Source organism: Maylandia zebra, linkage group LG6 (genome assembly GCF_041146795.1).
Source record: "Maylandia zebra isolate NMK-2024a linkage group LG6, Mzebra_GT3a, whole genome shotgun sequence".
Taxonomy (NCBI): Eukaryota; Metazoa; Chordata; class Actinopteri; order Cichliformes; family Cichlidae; genus Maylandia; species Maylandia zebra.
In genome coordinates, this window is record NC_135172.1 from 22,444,919 (window position 1) to 22,468,120 (window position 23,202).

At 39.0% G+C, this 23,202-nt stretch overlaps 3 protein-coding genes and 1 long non-coding RNA gene across 6 annotated transcripts; 1 reads left to right on the plus strand and 3 right to left on the minus strand.

Annotated features, from left to right (window-relative positions):
- Nucleotides 1-179: 179 nt before the first annotated feature.
- Nucleotides 180-6,329, minus strand: LOC101479803 (N-acyl-aromatic-L-amino acid amidohydrolase (carboxylate-forming) B). Of its 3 annotated transcripts, none has more exons than XM_004549468.5 (8): nucleotides 5,744-6,329; nucleotides 5,216-5,358; nucleotides 4,120-4,346; nucleotides 3,775-3,967; nucleotides 2,546-2,639; nucleotides 2,360-2,467; nucleotides 1,431-1,543; nucleotides 180-1,055 (listed from the first exon to the last, which is right to left on the minus strand). In XM_004549468.5, exons 2-8 carry the CDS (start codon nucleotides 5,324-5,326, stop codon nucleotides 864-866), a joined length of 1,038 nt encoding a protein of 345 aa, XP_004549525.1. In that variant the 5' UTR covers nucleotides 5,327-5,358; nucleotides 5,744-6,329; the 3' UTR covers nucleotides 180-863. The 3 variants fall into 3 exon arrangements, with proteins under 3 accessions (XP_004549525.1, XP_004549526.1, XP_004549527.1); XM_004549469.4 differs by lacking the exons at nucleotides 5,216-5,358; nucleotides 5,744-6,329 and adding exons at nucleotides 4,439-4,537; nucleotides 4,982-5,209; XM_004549470.4 differs by lacking the exons at nucleotides 5,216-5,358; nucleotides 5,744-6,329 and adding an exon at nucleotides 4,982-5,209.
- Nucleotides 6,330-10,770: 4,441 nt separating this feature from the next.
- Nucleotides 10,771-11,936, minus strand: LOC143418996 (uncharacterized). The gene is made up of 2 exons (XR_013098950.1): nucleotides 11,869-11,936; nucleotides 10,771-11,240 (listed from the first exon to the last, which is right to left on the minus strand). It is a non-coding gene; the product is annotated as an uncharacterized LOC143418996 (long non-coding RNA).
- tacr3l (tachykinin receptor 3-like) lies at nucleotides 11,878-20,079 on the plus strand. The gene is made up of 5 exons (XM_004549471.5): nucleotides 11,878-12,324; nucleotides 12,794-12,982; nucleotides 13,162-13,312; nucleotides 16,475-16,671; nucleotides 16,747-20,079. Exons 1-5 carry the CDS (start codon nucleotides 11,975-11,977, stop codon nucleotides 16,943-16,945), a joined length of 1,086 nt encoding a protein of 361 aa, XP_004549528.1. The 5' UTR covers nucleotides 11,878-11,974; the 3' UTR covers nucleotides 16,946-20,079.
- An 84-nt stretch (nucleotides 20,080-20,163) lies between these two features.
- Nucleotides 20,164-22,983, minus strand: LOC101480766 (ecto-ADP-ribosyltransferase 5). Its single transcript, XM_004549473.6, has 4 exons — nucleotides 22,341-22,983; nucleotides 22,149-22,239; nucleotides 21,340-22,058; nucleotides 20,164-21,040 (listed from the first exon to the last, which is right to left on the minus strand). The coding sequence occupies exons 2-4, from the start codon at nucleotides 22,206-22,208 to the stop codon at nucleotides 20,962-20,964; spliced, it is 858 nt and encodes a 285-aa protein (XP_004549530.1). The 5' UTR covers nucleotides 22,209-22,239; nucleotides 22,341-22,983; the 3' UTR covers nucleotides 20,164-20,961.
- Nucleotides 22,984-23,202: the final 219 nt, after the last annotated feature.

Sequence of the window (23,202 nt, forward strand, 5' to 3'; positions counted from 1 at the left end):
GAGTTTTAGTCAGATTTCACTCAAAGTTGTACACCGTGACCACTTAATGGGTCTTCATCTGAACTGTGCTCAAGGTCAAAGTAAAATTCTTTGTTTTATGGGCTTTTTTGATCATTACTTTAAAACAAAGGCTTCTCAATTGCAGCTGTGCACTGTGTTAAGAACCACTTACTACATGCTTGTATTATACAATTAACTTTATTTATAACAAATTTTCATTAACACAGTTATAAAGTGTCTGTTGAAAGATTTAAAAACGTGTGTAAGGTATACAGAGACAACTGAAATCATCAAAGTCTTTTTTAAGCACAGTAGATAAATATGATAGATTTCTTTTGCATCTTTCATTGATCATTTCATCACTCACAGTGTAACGTTAGGACAAACCAATGTTGTAAAGTGTACTTGATAAACACACTGGAGCATGTAGTTGCTCTGACCGATGAGCATATTCCTGCTGATAATTGAGCTGATCCATTTATTTTATGTAAACCCAAATCAAATACACAATGCTAAGAAGATTATAGTTAAAATTCATTCATGTTCATTTATTCAGTCATTCATTCAAAAAGGATTTCTGCACGTTAAATTTAGCTTTAAAAAACATAAAATGCGTGGACTCCAACTCTAGAGCCTGTGCAACACACCACTCAGATAAAGCTCGAATAAGCTTCATTTTACATATTAACAGAGGGACTAGCAGAGCTCCTGTACTGCACTGGAGGATGGAGTTATGTTTTAGACACCTTATATTTGTCAGTCATGACATCACGTTTGTTCATTTGCATATTTCAAATGATCAGAATAATTCTCATTTCCTACTTTATTATAATTTAAAATTGGGATATTTAAATTTAGCACTCTCAGCCTGTCACTTTTATGGGTGGGAGTGTCAACTTTATCTTTCGAGCTAAATGAAAAGCGATCTTCTTCTCGTAGTAGGCGCACTCATTGACAAAGAAAGGGTAGAGGTCCTCGCCATCATACTTCACTGTCTCCCCGGAAAATGACATGAATATCGGATTGCCCCGCTGCAGAAGCTTGAAGTCATTATCCTGGAGAAAGACATGCAAATACGACATTTACTGCTTGACAGTCTTTGAATTCATGAATGTAAATGTTCAGATGAAACCAGGTTAGGAAGGCTTGTTTAAGGCCAAACCTTTAGACAACCTCTCAAGGATACTTGAGGGTGTGAGGGATTCTGCCAAAGGACTCAGTATTTATTTTGTGGACACTGGACATGTCTAATGGGCAGGAGACCCGAGGATAAGGATAAGCTAGACGGATAGACTGGAGAGGTTTTAAGTCTCTCAGCTAGCTTGGAAGCACCTAGGTGCTTCTAAAACTGCTGCAACTGTGACCTAGACTCAGATAATGAAAAGTGTGAAAGCTTAGACTATAAAACGTGCACCCATCTTGTACTGTACCTGTAACTGGGAGTGTATGGCAGCAGTGATTTCCCCAGTAACTGGATTCCTCGGGTAATCTATGCTTTTCACCAAGGTGTATGCTTCCACTTCACCCCCTTCAAATGTGCTTCCTGATGAGGATAAAAGTTGCAGAGTTAATGGAGTCATTTCACAAAGAGCTATGGTTTGATTTTGCCACTGTAGGTCCACCTGATGTTGTTGTTTGCCATTGCATAATTGTTCACGGTTAACCCCACTGTCTGATTTACTGATTTGTGATGACTTAAAGCTTCTCCAGTGAAGCTACCCCTCTGAAAATGAGGGAACTGTGTTGAAAAACGACTGTAATACCTCAAAAGTTAATGCAATGCTTTTGATAAACTTCTTCAATAAAAGTAAAAAGTCTGCACTTTATTCATGTGATGACTGTTTGAACCAACTGTTGTAGCATACAGCAGCAAAATGACAAAAAACATGTGCCATTAACCAAATATTTATATATAGCAAATTGCAGAGGCCACTTTAGGCCCTGCTCCCATTGAAACATCAGGTGAGGTGAAGCTCCAGCCACAGGATGTATTCTATAATTAATTGGTTAATTACACAGTACATTACACATGTGGGGAAGCATATGCATCCGATATGTTTCACCTCGTTATTTTGTTTGTTTGTGTAATGGGAAACATTCTTGTTTATTCTCATATTTAGATTTGTGACCTGGTGTAGCCTGCTCAACTATGTTATCTGCTGACTATATGAATCTCTGTGTGATACGTGATAGCTCTCCTGCATGCAGCAATTAAAAGCTTGGCCACAGCTGAAGATATTGCCATGGCAATTGTAAAAAAATGCAGCTAACTGAACAACTGCAGACTACAAAATTATTTAAATAAATATTTCAACCAAAGCTTATAAGAAGGGGCATTTTAAAAGCGGTAGCATCTTACCAGAATTAAATTCCTGAAGCCAACTGAATATATGATCCACTGCCTCTTTCACCATGTTATGGATATCTGCTCTGACCACACCATTGGGCTGTGGGCCGGCCTCTATTGCTGCAAAGAACAAGGGGAACAATCATCTAAATATTTAATAAGCTCAGCTTTGCAAAAGATGCACACAGACACACTTACCAAAGCCATGCTTGCCGACCGATTCTAAAGAATAAGCCTCAGCGATCGGTATGTCCAGCTGGATTGCTCTAACTTCCACAGAAGCCATTTTACTCTGAAAATCAAATATGTTTACTGTCGACTGCACACTGTGCTTAGGTACGATAGGCTGAGCTTTAAAATAAACTACATGTTTATCCCGGATTTTGATTATAGCTTTATAACCTGATTTTATTGAGTTAAGAACATAATTGCATGAGTGATGTACAAGCAACACAGACATACTTTTAATTTTTTTGATTGGAAAATACTACTACCCAGTAGAAACATTAAAACAAAGACTAAGAAAAATTCCTCAGACAGTTTAGTTAAAATTGGTGCTTGAAGACAACACATTATACAGCTTAATGGGGTTAACTTTGGTGTTTGGGAGGATTACTGACAGGATTGTATTTGTATCTGTTATTGTCTGTGCTATTAATGACATGATAACACATGGCAACAATACACATTTAGGCACGTAGAGATGTCAAGTTCAAATTGAGCATCAGAATAGGGTAATGACTTTGAATATATTATGGTTGTTGGCGCCAGACAGGCTTATCTGAATATTTCAGAAACTGCTGATCTAGTGAGAATTTCTCATACAGTCATCTCTAAGGTTTACAGAGAATGGCCTGAATGAGAGAAAATATCCAGTGAGCAGCATTTTACTGGATGGAAATGTCTTGTTGATGCTAGAGGTCAGCAGAGAATAACCAGACTTCTTCAATTTGACAAGATGGCTACAGTTACCCAAATAACTATGTGTTACAACCAAGGTATGCAGAACAGCATCTCTGCAGTGTGGTCTTCTGCTGCCATCAGCTAAGACTGGAAAACTGCGGCTACAATTCATATGGGTTTACCAAAATTGCACAACAGAAGATTTAAAAAAATGTTGTCTGGTCTGATGAGTCTTGATTTCTGATGCAACATATTGATAGTAGGGTCAGACTTTGGTTCAAACAACATAAAGGCATGGATCCACCTTGCCTTGTGCATTCTTGCTTTTGAAAACAGCTGCTGCTATCTCACCATACCATCACTGCGAAGATTAACCTGACTTTTAGCAAAATTTAAGTTATTTGAACTTGAAGATATGAGACCTCTAGTAGTTCACAGTTTATGCATATTTTCTTTATCAGAAACATTATAGGTGCAAATTCCAAGTGCATGACTCGAAATATCTGTTTGTAGTACTCTTGTACCTGTAGGTACTTGAGAATGTGCAGGGTGAACCAGTCTATGGAGTAAAAGATGAAGCAGAGGCCCATGTTGGAAGTGGTGTTGTGGATGTCTATGATCAGGTCCATGGCCTCTTTGCTTCCTTTGGGCCCAATTTGAGCGTTCAGCTCCTGAGCTCGCCTCAGTTCATAGGGTGATGAATCTGTTACAGGGGAACTAGAATCGGGAAAATAAAACAAAGACGTCTCTCACACATGGCAGATTTGAAAAGTTTTACTTTGCTCTCACAGTGTAGCGCAGTTAGCCAAAACCTTTAAAACTTCATTACCTACATAAAGCTTTGGCATCAGTTTCGTTTTTGAACTTACTTTAGCAAGGCTTCTGTGAAACAGCGGTTAAGGTCGGTTTCTACGTATCTCCTGCAAATCTCCACAGCCCGTGGGTTTGTCAGGACAGTGGAGACAGAAACAGATCCAATTTTATCTATCTTCTCTTTCTGCAAATGTCTCACCATGTAAACCCCTGTCATCTCATTTCCATGAGTGCCACCACAAACGGCAACCCTGGACAGCGGTGGGAAAGACACAGACTCCATCTGTTTCCACGAGAAAAAAAAGAGGGTGCTAGGTTAATGTTGGATTCTCTTTTTCTGTTGTATAAACAAACAAACAAACCAAAAAAAAGTACCGATGATGTCCTGGCAGTCATTCATTGACTAAAGGGAGTGTAACCTTTGAGCTTTTTGAGGTGCAGCTTAAGGAAAGCTAGAACAGAATCAAGGTGTTCCTAGTGGAACAAATGATGAATTCAGGTTCACCTCCAACAAAAAAATAAATAAATAACAGCAGAAATATACATGTAAAGATTGAAACTCAAACACACACACACACACACACCATCTCAATGCTGCAGTGTCATTATACTCATTATACTCCAGGTTTTGGATCACAGATATGATCCCAGCTGAAGAACTGGATCTGCTATTTACAATGTAAGTGATGGCAGAAATATAAATAGGAGCACACTGTGCTGTCATACAATCATATTACAATGTGACTGTAAGCACTAGTAAGTGCATAGTTACATCTACTACAACAGCAGCAGCAGTAAATGAGAAAAATAAAGTAGTAAAATCTGAGAAACTGGTTTTTAAGACTTTGGCAGCTTGCCTCTGTCAATACAGCCAATAAAATAAGCATAAAACTACATTAAATTGACTCCACGTCTTACCTTTCACGTCAAAATTCAACCTTGTTTAGCATTCACTGGATTCATCAACCTTTGAACCCAGAGGGGAAGTTGTGTCGGGGCAGAAGTGTGCTATTTCATAACCTAAAAAAAACACTTTTCAGCCCACAGCAGCTGCTTAGCTATTCACAATTCACACAGTACAAACCAACCCACATGCAAGTACAGACTGCTTCGATTGACTGCGCCCGCCTTCAAGCTTCCTTATGTTTGTACCTTCTTACAGCTGCCCTCCTCTATCCGTTTCTTCAGCTCAAATTTCATTTTTGTGATGTAACAGGAAGTCACTCTGTTGTTTTCTGCTAAACCAGCAGGAGCCGCTCTCATTGCTCTTTGGCCTGTGGTGCAACTTTGAGGTGCTGCAACAACAACAACAACAAGTAAATGGCACATAAGATGTTTCACTTCAGAGGAACCCAAACCTCGGCAGATGCTTTATTGCAGCTGTATCAAAACACTCCAAGCATTTCCACCACCACTGCTAACTATAAATAAATATATATATCTGATAATTTATTAGTAAACAAGCAGTAAAAGCATGGGTGCTTTTGGGAAAAAGTCTGCTTAATTTTTTAGTTTATTGCCTAAAGAAAGGTGAAGCAGTCTAAAGTGATATAGGTAGGATTTAATTACAGTAGTTTTCTAGCAGCAGCAGTTCTTGGACATCTATTTCATCAATATCATACGAATCATTCAAATGAATGAATCTAGTTGATGAATCTGTAGTCTAAAAATGTTAATTACCTCACAACTTTGCAATCTTTCTTCTCCATACCACCGTACGTTTTCTCACACCCTGCAACTCTCGAAAGAAGACCTAAGCTCCATTTAGACATGTAATCCTCTTTGATCCGTCGCTTGATGATAAGCTGCTTCCTCTCACTCGTTCACTCTGTCGCTCTCTCTTTCTCGTTCTCCGCCTCTGTCTGTCAGTTCAATTCAATTCACTTGATTTTATCTTTTGCTTTTACCCCGCAGGCTTTGCTGGCTAATGGTGCTCTGATTTCCTGTATTTATGAAGATATTTCTTCCTTTTTTCCTTGTTTTTATGTTGTTGGTTGTTTTTGGTTGTGTGAATGTGTGCTTTCTTTTTTAATTTTTATATCTATTTGTCAGGAAGTAGCTCACAAAGTGGCTCCATTGAATAGTGGTTTACTCATTTTTCTAATATTGTGGCTCAAGAGTTGGGAGTTCGCCTTGTAATCGGAAGGTTGACGGTTCGAGCCCCGGCTTGGACAGTCTCGGTCGTTGTGTCCTTGGGCAAGACGCTTCACCCGTTGCCTACTGGTGGTGGTCAGAGGGCCCAGTGTCCGGCAGCCTCGCCTCTGTCAGTGCGCCCCAGGGTGGCTGTGGCTACAATGTAGCTTGCCATCACCAGTGTGTGAATGGGTGGATGACTGGATGTGAAGCGCTTTGGGGTCCTTAGGGACTAGAAAAGCGCTATACAAATACTGTACATATATGTATACAAATACATTTAATAAGTGAAAGATCCCTGGTTTGATTCCAGGAGCAGACACAAGTCTCTTTGGGTCAGGAAGGGCATCTGGAAAACAAATAAATAAATAAATAAAATATGCAGAACTACCTGTCTTGTTGATAAGAAAACAGCTGAAAGAAGATCTATATGTCTGAATTAGACACACCATATTAAGGTATGTTCTGTGGTAAAACTGTGCATCTGTGTATACTGTGAAATCTGGCAAACACAACCTGTACTTTGGTGTCTGCAACTGTCCCATCACATGACATTTTGTGGAGACACAAACTAAAACTAAAGCTGGAGAGTCACCCTACATGTAGATGAGCAAATGCAAGTCAATATGGGAGTGATCTAAACATGGCTGGAAGTGTTGCCAGAAGTACAAAATGTATATTTAAATCAGCTAAGTGAATAAATAGTAATGTTGCTCTTGTTGCTACCAATGAGGCCTTGCCCTTTAGGACCCTGTGTATGGTGCAGGTCCTTTGAGCTCTAGCCTCTGTGAAGTGCATGCTGACAATGCTTCAACAATAATAAACCAGGCATTGTGTAGATATGCATAGATATTAAAGCAAAAGCTTTTCAAATGTTGTACAGTGTGTTTGCTGTTTTAAAGTAAAGGAGATATAGGCCAAATTCATGCTGTGTCAGTGTCTGAAAAAGGAGACACTTCAGATTTGGTCCAAAGGGCAAAAGTTAATCTCTGATGAACGAGGTCAGAATAAAAATTAACAATATTACTTTCCAAGAGCACTAAAAGTTTTTTCTCTTAACTTAAAGTAAATAATTAAACTCTCTTCTAAACTAGGGTATTTTCAACAACAAACATTGTTCACAGTGACAAAAAACTAGGCTGGAATAGTGTGGTTTGGAAAAAAATGCACATGTGCTGCCCGACTCATTGTTAGCTATATTAGCATAAAGTTAAAAAACAAAACAAAAAACAAACACGAACGACTGAGCAATATTCATCCATTAATTAACAGAGTCAAACACAGATCTTGGGTTCACCCTCTCACACAGCATTACCATACTCAGTCACCTTTGTAGTTACCTAACTTATATAACAGATGTTTTAAATCTTTTTTAACATACTGCGGTGCTAAATGAGGCCTGTACGTTGGCCTGTCAGTAGTTTACACGCGCTACGTTGCTGAATCTTTCAGTTACCGGTACTAGTTTCGCGCTTCTGACGTGGCAAGGGTGGAGTACACTGAGGCTTAACAAAAGGACCAGACCATCATGTGTGACAGCAGGGGGGTGGTGTTTATTTCACCTCTGGCTGTTAAATGTTTTGATTTGTGAGTATAATGTTGTGTCTCACTTAATTAGGTCAGTTTGTTCATACCTCGTTTTGACAGCTGTATTTTACCTCCAGGTCAGCTGGATACACTTATGCATTTCGAAATGCTTCCTTGACCTTGAGTAGTACATTCTTACTACTTACGGGCTCTTCTTTGCTCTTTTGTATTTCTGGCATGATTTTATGATTGAGGGAGGGCGAACTGAAACCATTTTTTAAATACTGAGCCTGTTCATAATATCAGCTGATATGAATATATAAAAATAAGAAAATCGTATTTTACGTTCTGACTCCTCCTTTTTCCTTGCAACTGTCCTCTAGTCCTCCACATTGTCTCACTGACTCTGGCTAAATAAAATCATGAATAAACTATTAAAAAAGACAAGTGTATCCGGAGGACTCTTGAAATCTGTGTTTGTAAAATCCTGCTTTGTGCTTTGCCAGTGCTGCGTGTTGCATTATTCACTTGAGGTTGTCTAATGTTAATAACAAATCAGTTATTTGATGTGTTGCCACGCAGACATCAGCGTCACAATTCTAATGCCCAGTAAGTGTTTTGTTTTTCTCCTGCTGTGTATGACTGCAATTACCTCAAAAAGCGCCTCGAGCAATCTTGCTTTTATGAGCTCTTCAGTGACGTGGGTTGTTTGATGTTTCCATATTCACTTGTTTTCAATATGTATTTATTGAAAGGCTGCACTCTGCTGGGTTTTATAATAGAGGCTGTGGGCCATTTTAAGCTGTGCACACTGTGAAAAGACCAAAAGAAGGTCAGAAAGTCTGTTTCCTCTCAGCAAGAACTCATTACCCAGAGGCCACCTCTTCTGGGCCACTCCCTCTTTAAAATGTCAGTGTTCGAAATTGTTGTAAACACGCCCTTACTCCCATACTAAAAAGGTCAGGAGCTATTTAGTAACAGCTGATAGTATCATTAGCTGTAACCTAAACTTTCACCCTCTTCTTGCTTTGAATAATTCAGGCATCAGTTATTTAGTAGGGGGCGGCAGTGGGGGGGGGGGTATGGATGTGTCTTCTTGTCAAGTGTCTGATCTCTGTGTGAAGTTTGATCAATGAAAAGCAAATCACGTCAGAATAGGCCGGAAGTCTGACCCTGTGAGAATGAGTAAACTTTTAGTACACAAAGTAAGTTTTTATTAACAAATGCAACGTTTGGGTTTAATAACAGTTTGACCTTAATCATTGCGATGTACCAAGGTAAAATTAAAACAATTGCTGTTTTAATCTACTGTCATGAAGAAGCTCAGAGACAGAAAATAGATCTTTTATAGAGGTGTTCATAAATTAGTCCTACATCCAAAAAAGATTGGATTTCACCTTAATCTGAAACAAGAAATACTCACAAAAATGAGTACAGCCGTCACATTTTTGTAAATATTTTGTTGTATCTTTTCATGGGACAACATTAAAGATATGACACTTTAATACAATGTAAAGTAGTCAGTGTACAGCTTGTATAACAGTGTAAATTCACTGCCCCCTCTAAATAACTCAACATACAGCCATCATTGCCTAAACCAAAGTGAGTACACTCCTAGGTGAAAACGTCCAATTTGTGCCCGATTAGCCATTTTCGATTCTAGTGTCATGTGACTCGTTAGTATTACAAGGTCTGAGGTGCAAATGGGGAGAAGGTGTGTTGTATTTGGTGTAATTGCTCTCACACTCTCTCATATTGGTCACTGGAAGTTTAACACAGCACATCATGGCAAAGAATTCTCAGAGGATCTGAAATTTTTTTTACTCTACATAAAGATGGTCTAGGCTTTAAGAAGATTGCCAACACCCTGAAACTGAGCTGCAGTACAGTAGTCAACACCATAACGCAGGTTAACAGGACAGGTTCCACTCAGAACAAACCTCACCATAGTTAATCAAAGAAGTTGAGTGCACATGCTCAGCGTCATATCCAGAGGTTGTCTTTTAAAAATAGATGTAGGGGTGCTGCAAGCATTGCTGAAAAGGTTGAAGGTGTGGAGGGTCGGCCTGTCAGTGCTCAGACCATGCGCCACACTACATCAAACTGGTCTGCATGGCTGTCATCCTAGAAGGAAGCCTCTTCTAAAGATAATGCACAAGAAATCCTGCAAACAGTTTGCTGAAGAGAAGCAGACTAAGGACATGGATTACCTGTGGCCTGATGAGACCAGGGCAAACTTATTTGGTTCAGATGGTGTTATGGGTGTGTGGCAGGTGAGGAGTACAAAGACAAGCATTTCTTGTCTATAGTCAAGCATGGTAGAGGGATGCCATTGTTTGGGGCTGCATGATTGCTGCTGGCACTGGGGAGCTACAGTTAATTGAGGGAACCATGAATGCCAACATGTACGGTGACATACTGAAGCAGAGCACAACCCCCTCCCTTCAGAAACTGGGTCGCAGGACAGTATTCCAACATGATAACAACCTCAAACACACCTCTAAAAAGACCAGTGCCTTGCTAAATAAACTGAGGGTAAAGGTACTTGACTGGCCAAGCATGTCTCCAGACTATTGAGCATCTGTCGGGCATCCTCAAATGGAAGGTGAAGGAGGGCAAGGTCTCTAACATCCACCGGCTCCATGATATCATCATGGAGGAGTGGAAGAGGATTCCAGTGGCACCCTGTGAAGCTCCAGTGAACTCAATTTCCAACAGATGTAAGGCAGTGTTGGAAAAATAATGGTTGCCACACAAAATGTTGACACTTTGGGCACAGTTTGGACATTTTCACCTAGGGGTGTACTCACTTTTGTTGCTAGCAGTTTAGACATTAATGGCTGTATGTTGAGTTATTTTGAGGTGACACGAAATTTACACTGTTATACAAGCTGTACACTGACTACTTTACATTGTGTCAAAGTGTCATATCTTCAAAGTTGCCCCATGAAAAGATATAACAAAATATTTACAATAATGTGAGGAGTGTACTCACTTTTGTGAGATACTGTATGTAGCACCCTAAAGAGACTATATTCGACACTTACTGGTTTTACTGAGCTTTATTCTCTACAAACAGATTCTGTACATGAACCACTAAGTCAGGCTAACCTATTGGGCTCTCACATTGGCTAAACCTCTTACATAATACAGACAAACCCATAAAATCCTGACACCACGAGCTTTGCTTTGGATGAAACAGTTATTAAGGATTTAACAGTATCACCCTCAGGCTGATTTAAAGCTTCAGACAGATCTAATGCTACAGCAACATTTTTTATGTTTTACAATGAAATTTATTTGATTTCTCCTGGAGTTATGACCAAAATTTTAGCAAAAAAAAGGAAAAAAATATACTTGTTTTAACATTTATTGTCACGTTTGACCAAGAATACTCCAACATCTTTAAGCAGATAAGCTTTCATCAACACAGTTCATCGAAATGCTGGATCTTCATGTTCCACCAGTGGTAAGCGTCCACCAGCGATGCTCCACCAATAGAAAGAACTTTCAAAACCTGGATGCAGGATACCAAAAGGGTGTCAACATGATATCCAAAATATTTATTACATTTAAACCAAATGTACATAAGCAACATACAATACCATCAACCACAGATAATACAAATGCATTTCTAGGGACAAACAAAATTTGAAAAGTAAAAACAAACAAAAACTGTAAAATCTCAATCGTCATTTAAACCAGTGTGATTAGCAGTCTGTAATTTATGAATGTAGAACATTTCCTTGTCTTTCAGATTCGTTGTCTGTCACTTTTTCCATATGAAATTAGGAATGTGATAAATTCCAAAGGCTTGTAATGTGGATGTGATGGTACTGCGGAAGTGCAAGTAGCCAATAACAGTTATACCAAATAGCAACCCAGTTATTTATTAAATTAGTTGTTTATTTGCCTTTGAATTATGTGATTTAGCTTAAAGAGGTCCATGACTTCAACCAAAAACAATGTGTGTTTCTAATAACAGACACAGACAGAACAGAATAAAGTATCAATTTCTCATTAAAAATCTGTGTGCTTGTTTAATTGTGCAGACTAAAATGTGAAAACTACGATCAGAGAGTTTATATGTTTGTTTGATTTGTTGAACGATGGCAGACGCATGTGGAGAACTCTCTCTGCCTCACCGGTCACATGTCCTTTGAGCACGTCGCGCGTCTGTGGCGCATCTTTGTAGAGACCTCTGGCAGCAGCAGACTGAGCGAAACAGATCGGATCGAGCACACCTGAGGAATGGAAAACACAACCAGAGGTCTGACCAACCAGTTCGTGCAGCCTCCGTGGCGCGTCGCGCTGTGGTCGGTGGCTTACAGCACAGTACTGGCCGTGGCGGTCTTCGGGAACCTGATAGTGATTTGGATTATTCTGGCGCACAAGCGGATGAGGACTGTCACCAACTATTTCCTGCTGAACTTGGCTTTCTCTGACGTTTCCATGGCCGCTTTCAACACGCTCATCAACTTCATCTACGCGGCTCACGGAGAGTGGTACTTCGGCCAGGTGTACTGCAGGTTCCACAACTTCTTTCCAGTCACCGCCGTGTTTGCCAGCATCTACTCCATGACCGCGATCGCCATCGACAGGTACGGCCGTGTTATTATTAAGCTGGAGAGACGCAAGAGCCCTTTCAGTGACCTCTTTTTACGAACACTTTTTTTTTTCCAGTTTGGTTAGATTAGTTAGATTATTCCCCCCCCGCTGTATATAAGTTGCAGCTGAACAGTGGTGTTCAGTGTTATTTTATTTACTGTTTCGTTTATTTTTTTTGTCTGAATTTGGTCTGAAAATACTTATTTTAAAATTGTTACAGTTTTATTTTTTCCCATCTTTAATCTGACTTTAAAAATAAACTACAGCTGATGAATTACACGCTTTAAATGCCTGAAAATGGGTCTTTGGGTCTAATGAGGTCTTGGGTAAATCATAGTATTCTGCCACAGTAACGGCCATTTCAGGGTTTGCATCCCACCTACCATGGAGAAACTCACACTTGTGGGCATCAACTGATAGCTGAGCTCACTCACTCACTAAGTTGTGGGCTCTCGGTTGTAGGTACATGGCGATCATCCACCCTATGAAGCCTCGTCTGCCTGCTAAAGCCACTCTGGGGGTCATTGTCTGTATCTGGAGCTTGGCTGTGGTTCTGGCCTTCCCGCTCTGCTACTTTTCCACCATCCGAACTCTGCCCCAAAGGACCGTCTGCTACGTGGCCTGGCCCCGCATGGCCGAAGACTCCTTCATGTGAGATCACACTGACACCCTCCTCTGTTTTTCTCTGAAAACTTAACCATCCTTATCAATTCAGATTTCAGCTGTCTTGTTTCTCTTAGCTTGCTATCACTCCCACTAAAGCTGCTTTGGTCAAGCAACGTCAGACAGCTTCCTTTAAAAGCTTGGCATCTGCTTCATTATTTGCACAGGTATCATATCATAGTTACAGTTCTGGTCTACATACTGCCCTTAGTGGTGATGGGCATCACCTATACCATTGTGGGGGTGACACTATGGGGAGGTGAGATCCCTGGAGATTCATCTGATAACTACCAAGGACAGCTACAGGCCAAAAGGAAGGTAATCACTGTGCTCATCCAATGCATTCATCCTCTGCTTTAACGATTTACTTTTGATTAATAGTGTAAAATGTTTATGGGGAAAAACAAACTTGAATTTAACATAACTTGTAAATGGCTGTAATAAAAACACAGTTTTGCGTGAAGGAAAAAATATCACATTTTACAGAAAAGACAAATGTTAGGTCTTCTACGTTTACTGTAGCTAACCAAGAAAAATGGCAAAGTTATTTCTCCTATTTGAGAATATGTATATATATATATATATATATATATATATATATATATATATATATATATATTAAAAAAAACACTTACCTAAACCAGAGTGGAAAACTACCAGCTCTGTGACTGAAATGCAACATGCAAAGTCTTTCCATCTTAAATTTGATACAACAAGTAATGAAATGTTGAAATGCTTTAAGTTAATACTGTGTTAAAACATCCCCGGAGAAGCAATGATATGCTAGTGCACAACAACTATAAGAGTGCAGATGTTTGATAACACATCTGCAGGTTTAAAGGAAATCCTAACACAATGAACAATCAAACGAAATATATAAAAAAATAAATACGAGCATGTCTGCTGACTGCCTCCAGCTTTGATCAGTAAAATGTGACGCAGCAGAGGTTCAGCTTTTATCTGAAAACCAGGACAAATGCACCGGCACAAGCTATCTCTTTATTGCCGGGCACTAATGTTGACCTTTGCAAACACAACACGTCGAAACAGCCTGATCACACAGAAGTAAAGAAACTGGCCACATCCTGATAGCAGAGGATGGGATCCGGAGGCAATCGATTCACTCCTCAGCCAGACGGCACAGTGTACTTTCCAGCAGCTACTGTGAGCGCTGGGTTGAGCAGGGATTAAGGTCATTGCAGATGTCATGACGAGCGTCTATCAAGATGGGCCTGGGATTAAAGCCAGTTCATTGATAAATGCTCCATGTAGGATTATTCAAAGAGGGACCCTAAGGGTCAGACACTGGAAGTATTCATTGATTAAGGGTGTTTTGGATGGAATTAAAAGGAATAAATCTGTGGTTTTGTTTGTCTTTGACCCAGCAACAGTTTCCCAGCTTGATTTTAATGATCTCATATATGGTTTTAGCCATATTTGGCACTTTTTTCCTGCAAACTGGGGACAGAAAACAAAACAACCACATACTTCTATAAAGTTAAAAAAAAAAAGTCTGTTGCTTGCAGGAGTCTTTTAAGAATATTTCATGGCACTGCATCAGATAAGAAAGCATGCTGTTGCAGATGCACTTCTGCTCATGAATCGCTGCCTGCTTCTTTTTAACCCCCCACAGCTTTGCATTGTGCTGTAACTTGCTGATGCGTTCTGCGGTGCTCTCTCTTCCATCCTACCTGAAACCTCCTGGGTACTGGTGCGTCATCCCTGACCTTTCCCTCTCCTCATGACAGCCATCCTGGACTCAATGAATCGAAATTATAATTACAGAGAGATAAAAATGGTCAATAAACTCATTATTTCCTACGCTGTGCATTGAGCTACCACGGTGCCAGACATTGCATGCTTAAGTAGCATTTAGAGAAATGTTTGCACTCATAATTTGATATTTCTCCTGCTAAGAATGATGTTTAGGATGCAGGTATGGATAGTATGGAAGTTTGAATACGGAATAATTGCTCAGTGTGACAAAGTTGAATTAATCTAAAGTAGCAAAAATGTAGCTTTTGAATATGAAGATTTGCTGGATACGGTTTAAACTATATGTAGTGTGAAAGGTATAAAGTATAGTGACAAATCAATCATCCAACAGCGTTTCTCTGTATCTATCAGCTCAGATTCAGTTTTACATCCTCCACTTTTTTGTTTAGCTCAGTTTCAGCCCAGTGAGCAGCCAATAGGTAATTACAAACTCAACATCAGATTTTTATTCAGATATTCTGTGGTCTGACAACTCAGATGTAGATTTTTTTTGTTTCACTGTCTAGTGAGGAAGACAAATAAAGCAGCTTACTTCTTTCTTTAGTCTTTATTTTCATTCTCATTAGAGCCATTCTGGGGTAAAAGACAAGACATACACAAACAAGGCAGGAGGTCATACACACACCAGAACGAAAACAAAGAAAACAAATTACCCACATCCATTTGAGTTTCTGCTGCACGCTTACATCTTTGGAGTTATACAACTTAAATGGTCTCAATCTCTTCCCCAAGGCGTTCCCAAGCTACAGAGCTTACATAAAAAAAACACATTCAGCACTAGTGGAATTCCTCCTAATCAAAACCTCACTGACTGATACCAATTGGAACCATTTGGTATTAATAATAATAATAACTGGTAATTTTCCAGTTGAAGGGCTTGTGTCAGTGTTCTATCATTTATGCAAAGACTATTGTTAAAAAGATTCGATGTCTTGGTTTCCTTCAGCACATCAGATATTCTCAGCTCCAGTTTTCATGCATCTATCCTTCACTGCACTGGTACATCCCCATATATAATAAAATCCTGTGCAATCAAATATTTGCTTTAGATTTGCCAGACCACCGTGATTTAAAGACACCTTTACTGTACCTTTAAGAAACTAAAGCTGGAAAGAATAATTTATTCCTGTTTCTACTCATGGTTCGGATTATGATATATAGTCATTTGTACATATTTTTTTAAAACATTTTTTAGTAGTTTTTTTGTGATGCTACCAGCCTGCTGCAAAACTTCTGATTATTTTTTCCCATGTTGTATTGTCTCAGATGCCACATCTGAGTTTATCTCATAATTCCCCAGACAAGGATTTTGTGTTATTATGTTATACCAGCACATTTTCTCGCAGTTACTTATGTTACATTTGCCATTTTGCACACTGAAGAAGGCTGTCTGTCAAAAATCACTGTGCTGTAAAACAGACCCGTTTGCAGCACTTTGACAGCAGGAAAATCACGTGTCACTCCTGACACTAATGAAGGCTCTGTTCTTTTCAAGTGCCCCAGCGAGACACGACAGTGTGGCAGCGAGCCAGCATGCAAAATACCAGCACCCAAAAATAGAAGCAGCTGAACGGAATTAAGCCATCATTCATTTTATTACTGGTGCCTCTCCTTTTCCGCTTTCCTGTGAAATGTCAGAATGTCTTCTGGGGGCGGGGGCCCGCCTACTGATTTGCCCTCCTGCTGATGGCTTGTGTCCTGCAGGTGGTGAAGATGATGATTATTGTAGTGGTTACCTTCGCCCTCTGCTGGCTGCCGTATCATGTCTACTTCATCGCGACGGGTCTCAACAAGCGTCTGAGCAAGTGGAAGTACATCCAGCAGGTTTACCTGTCAGTGCTGTGGCTTGCAATGAGCTCCACCATGTACAATCCCATCATCTACTGCTGCCTCAATAGCAGGTGAGTCCAAGTCAGTCATCACCTCACCAACACTAATCAGAGCATAACTGCATGTCAGCGTTTCGTTGGCTGCAGGTTTCGAGCTGGTTTCAAGCAGGTTTTCCGCTGGTGTCCTTTTGTCCGGGTGTCGAGCTACGATGAGCTGGAGCTCCAAAGCACAAGACTTCGACCGTGTCACCAGAGCAGCGTGTGCACCAGCATCCTGAGCAAAGACAAGAGCACTCGTGGAAACAGGTCAAAACCCAACTCTGAGCTGAATAATAAAGATAGTTAGGGTATTTTTGATCCAATGAGCGCACTCCAGCTAAACGTGAATTATTTATTTGTGGATTATTTATTTCATTTACATTATTTTGAACTGATTGCTTCATTTTTTTTTCCTGTGGATTTTTTTTTTTTCACTCACAAACTCAAAGCAAGGCTGGACTGGGACAAAAAATCGGCCCGGGCATTTTGACTAGAGACCGGGCCACCAGGATAAAGATTGAAAATGTGACGTCATTCAGGGGTAAAACCGCAAAGGATTCTGGGAACTTGTGGCAAGAGGTACTAGCGCATGCAGGCTTTCAATTGAACTCAGTTACACAGCGATAAAAAGAAACACAAAAAATGTCAAGAAGCTGTTGTATTATTAACTGCAATAGCCGGTGGCATGACAGCCACGGGAAGCCGACGGGTAGAGAGATCGTTTTTTTTTATCGGATTACGTTGTTGAAGAGAAATTTTTTAAGCCATGTTTCCGAAGTAAGAGCAGACGGATGGTCTGGATATGCCGAATATAACGTCCCAGAACACTCCAGCTCACATGTTAGTCTGCTCCAAGCATTCCCACAAAGGTCAGAGTTTTGTAGTCGTTAATACGTCATTTTTATAACATAATTGGTGATATAGGTTACAAGCAAGTCTCGCGCTGAACAGAAATTGTCGCGCTATGCTCCTTTGTTTATTGTGCATAAATAGTAAATTGTCCTGACACAATATTGCGCTTCGCTTCTGTTATTACCATGGTACATTGACAAAAACATATACTTTTATTCACAGGATAAAACAGTTGTTTTGTATCACTAATTGTCCAGTACGATTACAGCATACAATATTATTGTCACTGCTACATTTCTGTGATGCTACCAGAGATTATTTCCACTACTAATTAATTACCCTTGAGCTCAAAGGTTATATTAATAAACGGTTAACGAATGTGTATTTATGACGACGATTTGTGAGACTGGTAAACTTACCTTTGTTCGTACGATGGTCTTTCGTTCTACACGGTGCATTTCAAGGTCCTGTACCCATCCGTCGGCAAACTGTACCTGGGCTTGTTGCAGTGACCTGAAGTTACTAAACTTCATGAGTGTATGCACTCACTCCAAGAACCGTATAATTATAAATCTGAGCGTGGTGAAAGTTGGGCAGCACGCTGACGTCTTTTGTCCACTCTGTGTGCTCGTAAGGGTCTGACCCTTTCACTCCTTTGATTTTTCCTCGTATCTTTTCTTTGTCTTTTCGTCAAGTCTGTCTTTGTACGGACCGGCATTGTTCTCCTTTTGTTTTGTACATTCCTTTTTTGTGCGGCAAAGAAAAAAAAGAAGGTATTGGAACCGGAGAATGAACGTTTTGCGGTGCTGCAAATGCTTGCATTTGATGCGGTACTTGGATTGTTTTGCCACGAGTTCCCGGCATGCAATGCGTGAAAGCCACGTGATTGCTAAACAAGGGGGAGGGTCCATCCGGCCTCCTCGGCTGTAATTGGTCCAGCCCAAAGTCGATCATGACCAACTGGCCAATCCAACACCTTTCATTATATATACCCTTCCTATATAAAAAAAAAAAAATCTATCGGCCCATTAAAAACAAAAAATCACCAGCGGCCCACCGGGCAAGTGCCCGGTATGCCCGATGGCCAGTCCAGCTATGACTCAAAGTCTGTTAGTTGCCCCTCGTACAAGAAAAGAGACCAGGGGGGAAGATAGCTTTTCAGTCTGTGGCACCAAGGGTCTCTGAAACAGTTTAACACTCTGGCTTTGTTTAGCAGACTCTGTGAGGTCTTTTTAAAAAGAAAAAAAAAACAACAAAATTGAAAAACATTTTTATTTAATCAGGCCTTCTGATGAATTTTTTTTATGTGTGTTTTTATTTATTTTGATTCTGTTTTAAAATGCTTCTCTTGTAATTAATTTTGTTTAATTGTTGTACATCGATTTGTGAATTTAATGCCTGTGAAAAGTGCTCTACAAATAATCTTTACTTACTTATTATGAAGGACTAAAATTGCGCGCAGAACGAGAAGAATGACAGCCTCTATGCTGGTGGTTAAAAACAAACCAACAAAAAGAAAAACAGGTATGTAGTTGTAAAGCCCTGGCTGTTGATTTGGGCCATTTATTGTGCCTGACAGCTGACAAAGGAAGCGATGGTGCATTAATCCTGAACACACATACATCATAGACATATATTTTTTTGATGAAGACTCTTGTGGATTATTCTAATTTTAGAATAAATATAACTATGAAATGTTTTGCTTTACTATTACTGCCTTCCAGTCATTAAAATGTTTAATAGTTTCATTTTTTTTTATTATGACATGTTTCTGAATATATTTTTGTTAATAAAATGTCAAAACTTCATATTTTTCGTTGCTTTGTCTACATGAATGTTGTGGGCGTATGTGTATAAATTGAATTATGTGATCATGTGAGAAATTACAAATGTGGTGTTTTTTTTTTCTTTCCTTTTTTGGGGGGTGGGGGAAGGCACTAAATCACACCATACAACTGTGACTACATTTAATTTCTCATAAATGCATAACAAAGAATTTTAAATATTTCCATTACTGAGTACCCAGAGGTAAAAAGTGAGAACTTTTTATAAAAGGTCTAAAAAAAATTCATTTTCTCTTGTTGGTTTTGATTACATTAACACATTTGACATCATTGTAGATCTCAGTGGCTCTGATCAACTTCAGCATCAAAAGTAATGTTGCTTTACTGACTTTAATGTCTTTAAATCAGTTTTAGTGACACTGTTTTTGGAGGTGTTCAGATGTTACCTGTGTTTCATGTTTGTACATGTTAATTCACAAGTGCTTGCTGATGTAGTTGCAGGAAGCATGTGCCGTGTGAACTGTGTGGTTTTTCTGTATATAGGTGTTCTAACAGTATGTAGGTATTAATGTAAGTAATTTGTTAATAATAATAATATGTATTATAATATTTAAATATTTTGCTGCTGACTCACACATGAATACAAAAAAAAAGACATATTTAGCCTTTACAGTGTGAATGTGTGTTTGTGTGTGTCATTAATGTGAAGTCTAATGATGAGTGTTACATTTAGACAGTAATTATTGTCCGGCTACTGGGTGAGTGACGTATTATGGTGTTTAATTTGGGGAAGTAGGACTTAATGTGTATATTTGTAAAAACAAAACAAAAAAAATCGTTAATTGTAGGTAAAATGTTTGTGTGATCACATTCAATTTGTTATAAAGCCTTTTGATTTTTGCATGTTGTTTATTTGATAGGGAAACAGAAGGAATCCTTGAGGCGTGGTGTCTTTACAAGCAGTTTGAGAGGGAGAGCATTGCTGACTGTAACGACTAAAAAAAGCATTCTAAAACTTGTGAGCTAGTAATTTACAGATATATACACACTGAAGGAAGTTGTAAACAATATTCAACTTAGAAAATGTTCACTGACAAAAATGTAAAAATGGATGAATTCACAGATTAATTAAAGAAAGAGAGAAAACTGATACCTAAGATTCTAAATTCTATTTTTTGGTTCAAAGACTCAGTTCATCCGTCAGACTCACAGGTTATTTACATGTGACAACCCAGCATGGTCTACACCAATTTTCTGAACCTAAAAACTAAATTTCTCAATTATTTGGATTTTCTATGTGCCACTCTGCCTTGTTTTTAGTCCTCTCATGACAGCCCATTAAAAAAATCCTGGAAACACTCCTGCTGTGAGGAGTTAAAGCTCCACAATACTCAGACTCAATTTATCCTGGAACAGCTGCAAGTAATTCCCATCTCTCATTTGTTTTCATTCTTTTAAAGTACACAAGTACAAGAAATAATAAACACATGCATAAATAATATATGTGAATTGGGTCTGTAATTCATAACATATGACAAGCAGAAAAGAATATTTGATAATATTTTGGCAGCCTACTTTAAAACTTTATTTGATAGATACTACAATCTGCCAAATAAAGTGCCAACAAATTGTAAAATGAATAAACAAAGCAGTACTGTAGATGATAACACTCAGGAAACTGTTCTTACTAAGCAGTTAAAGAAAACAAAGATGAGGCCGCAAGCACTGATACAAGCCACAGGGTGGAGACAGCAGCTGGAGGAGACCTGAAGACATGGAAACAAAGCAGAGAGGGGGATTACTGTAAAATCTTTTTTTTAGTTACTAAAACACGAACATGATACATTTCCAGATGGTAAAACCTCTGAGATTCAGAAAATGTTGAAATTTATAATTTATTTGAGATACATATGCATTTTTTAAGTAGCTGGACATACGAAATGTTTTCATGTGCTTTAAATGGTAAACATTTATAGCTTTAACACCACACTGCAGTTCCAAGATCAAAATTTGTGAAATTAATATGAAAAATATTTCACTTTAATTGAGAGAATATGAATCTTACCGTGAAAACATGTAACAGTTGTGTGAGCTGTTCAGTCCTGAGTGGTTTAAAACAATCTCAAGGTATTCGTCACCATCCGATGTAGTTTTTGTTTTCACTCGTTGCACAGTGAAAACCTCTGCTGGAGATAAGAGTATTTCATCCTGTTCTTGACCGCACACATAGTCTTTCAGGTTGACAAAGAAGCAAGAAGTGAGATGTAAAATAGTATTCTCATTGACATCTTCAAGTCTCTTTAGCTCTTCATAGTTTGAATAAGCTAAAGTGAAACTTGTAAATCTCACTGTGGAGCCTTTCTGTGGTTTGTTTTTACCATCTCGAAAAACATAAAAGTTCTTGCACTCCTTTGGCTTCAGCAGCCTCATGGAGTCCATCAGCAGGAAATGAAGAGACTTGAATTGGAATCGGTTTTTATAGATGCTAACATTTCCACCCATTGTCTCTATTGCTTTGTTCAGTGCTAGTATGAAAGGCTGGTCTCCTTTAAGATAGACTGAAAGTGCAGCAGTATGCTCTTTTCTTCCTCCAGGGATCTGCTTTGAACACTCGTTACTTTTATTCCACGCTTTCTGAAATCCTTCACTGTTGCTTAGTTCTTTTTTTAACACGTCTGACTCGATGAACTTCTTCATGGCCTCTTCACGACATCCTTTGTACTGGTCATCTACAACATCTGTGGTCTTTTGGACATCCAGTAATCTTGTATCCTTTGCGGCCACCTTTAAGTGAGGTGTATCACATTTAAAAAGACATTTTTAAATGTATAATTTTTCTAACCTTCGAATATTTTTTTTAAACACAATTCTTACTTTATAGCAGACAAGCATGAAAATTATTGCAGCAAGAAGCACTTTTCTTCTGCACCCCATTTTTGTTCTCTTCTTCTTCTGAAAGAAAGCACTGCAGGATCAAATGTGGACAGAAAAAAATTCTTTAACACTTTACACAATCCAGAAACAAGTTTAAAATTTTAAATGTTGGAAAGATTGAAAAGCACATACCTGAAGCAAGAAGAGTAAACTTGTGTTAGCAACTCACAAAAAGGCTGTATTGTACTGTACTGTACTGCAGGAAACACAGGGTGTGGAGTAAAGAATCAAGATGTCATACAATAGAACTTCTTAGTCTTTCCTGTGGAAGGAAGTAAAAAGGCACTGGGGGACCAGTTGTCCAGTTATTTATCCTGAGTAAGCTACCCAGTTCCTCTAAGCTTGTTCAGGTTTGTTGTAAACTGCTTTACAGACCAAGTAATGGTTGCATAGTTTTGCCCCTTTAAACCAGCAATAATTTATTTGTGTTCTAACATAATTTCAGTACAGCTGATTGGGCCAGATACCTCAGTAATTCTTCTGTGCAGCCTTTATCCAAAGTAAACGGGAGACTCCAGCAGCCCTAGTTGGACATCTTAAAGTTACAGTGTGATGTTCTGAGCTCACAGTACTGTTGTCCACACTGAGCAGTAACTTAACACATTAACCTCACTACATGCTTTTGCTTTGTATCATGATCTACCCACTTATAAACATTTCACTGTGACATGTCAGCAATCAGCATGGAAGAAATGTAACAATACTTTTCTTAACATAAACTTATAAAGTACTAGTGAAGTAATCACTTGATACTCTTCATATGATATAGCTGGTAAATTAAGCACTAAACTAAACACTTTTTAGTGCACACATACCTGATGACTTTCCACTGTATGTAGAATTGTTTTCTCCACTGTTCTCTGGTGCTTGTTAAGAGTAAATTCCTGCTGAGCAAGATCATGTTCTGTTTCCTACTTTCCACTCACGCCCTCCCTTGCTTTGTAGTAAAACATGCATGCTAAAACTTGGGTTTGCAGAGCACTCTGACAGGATT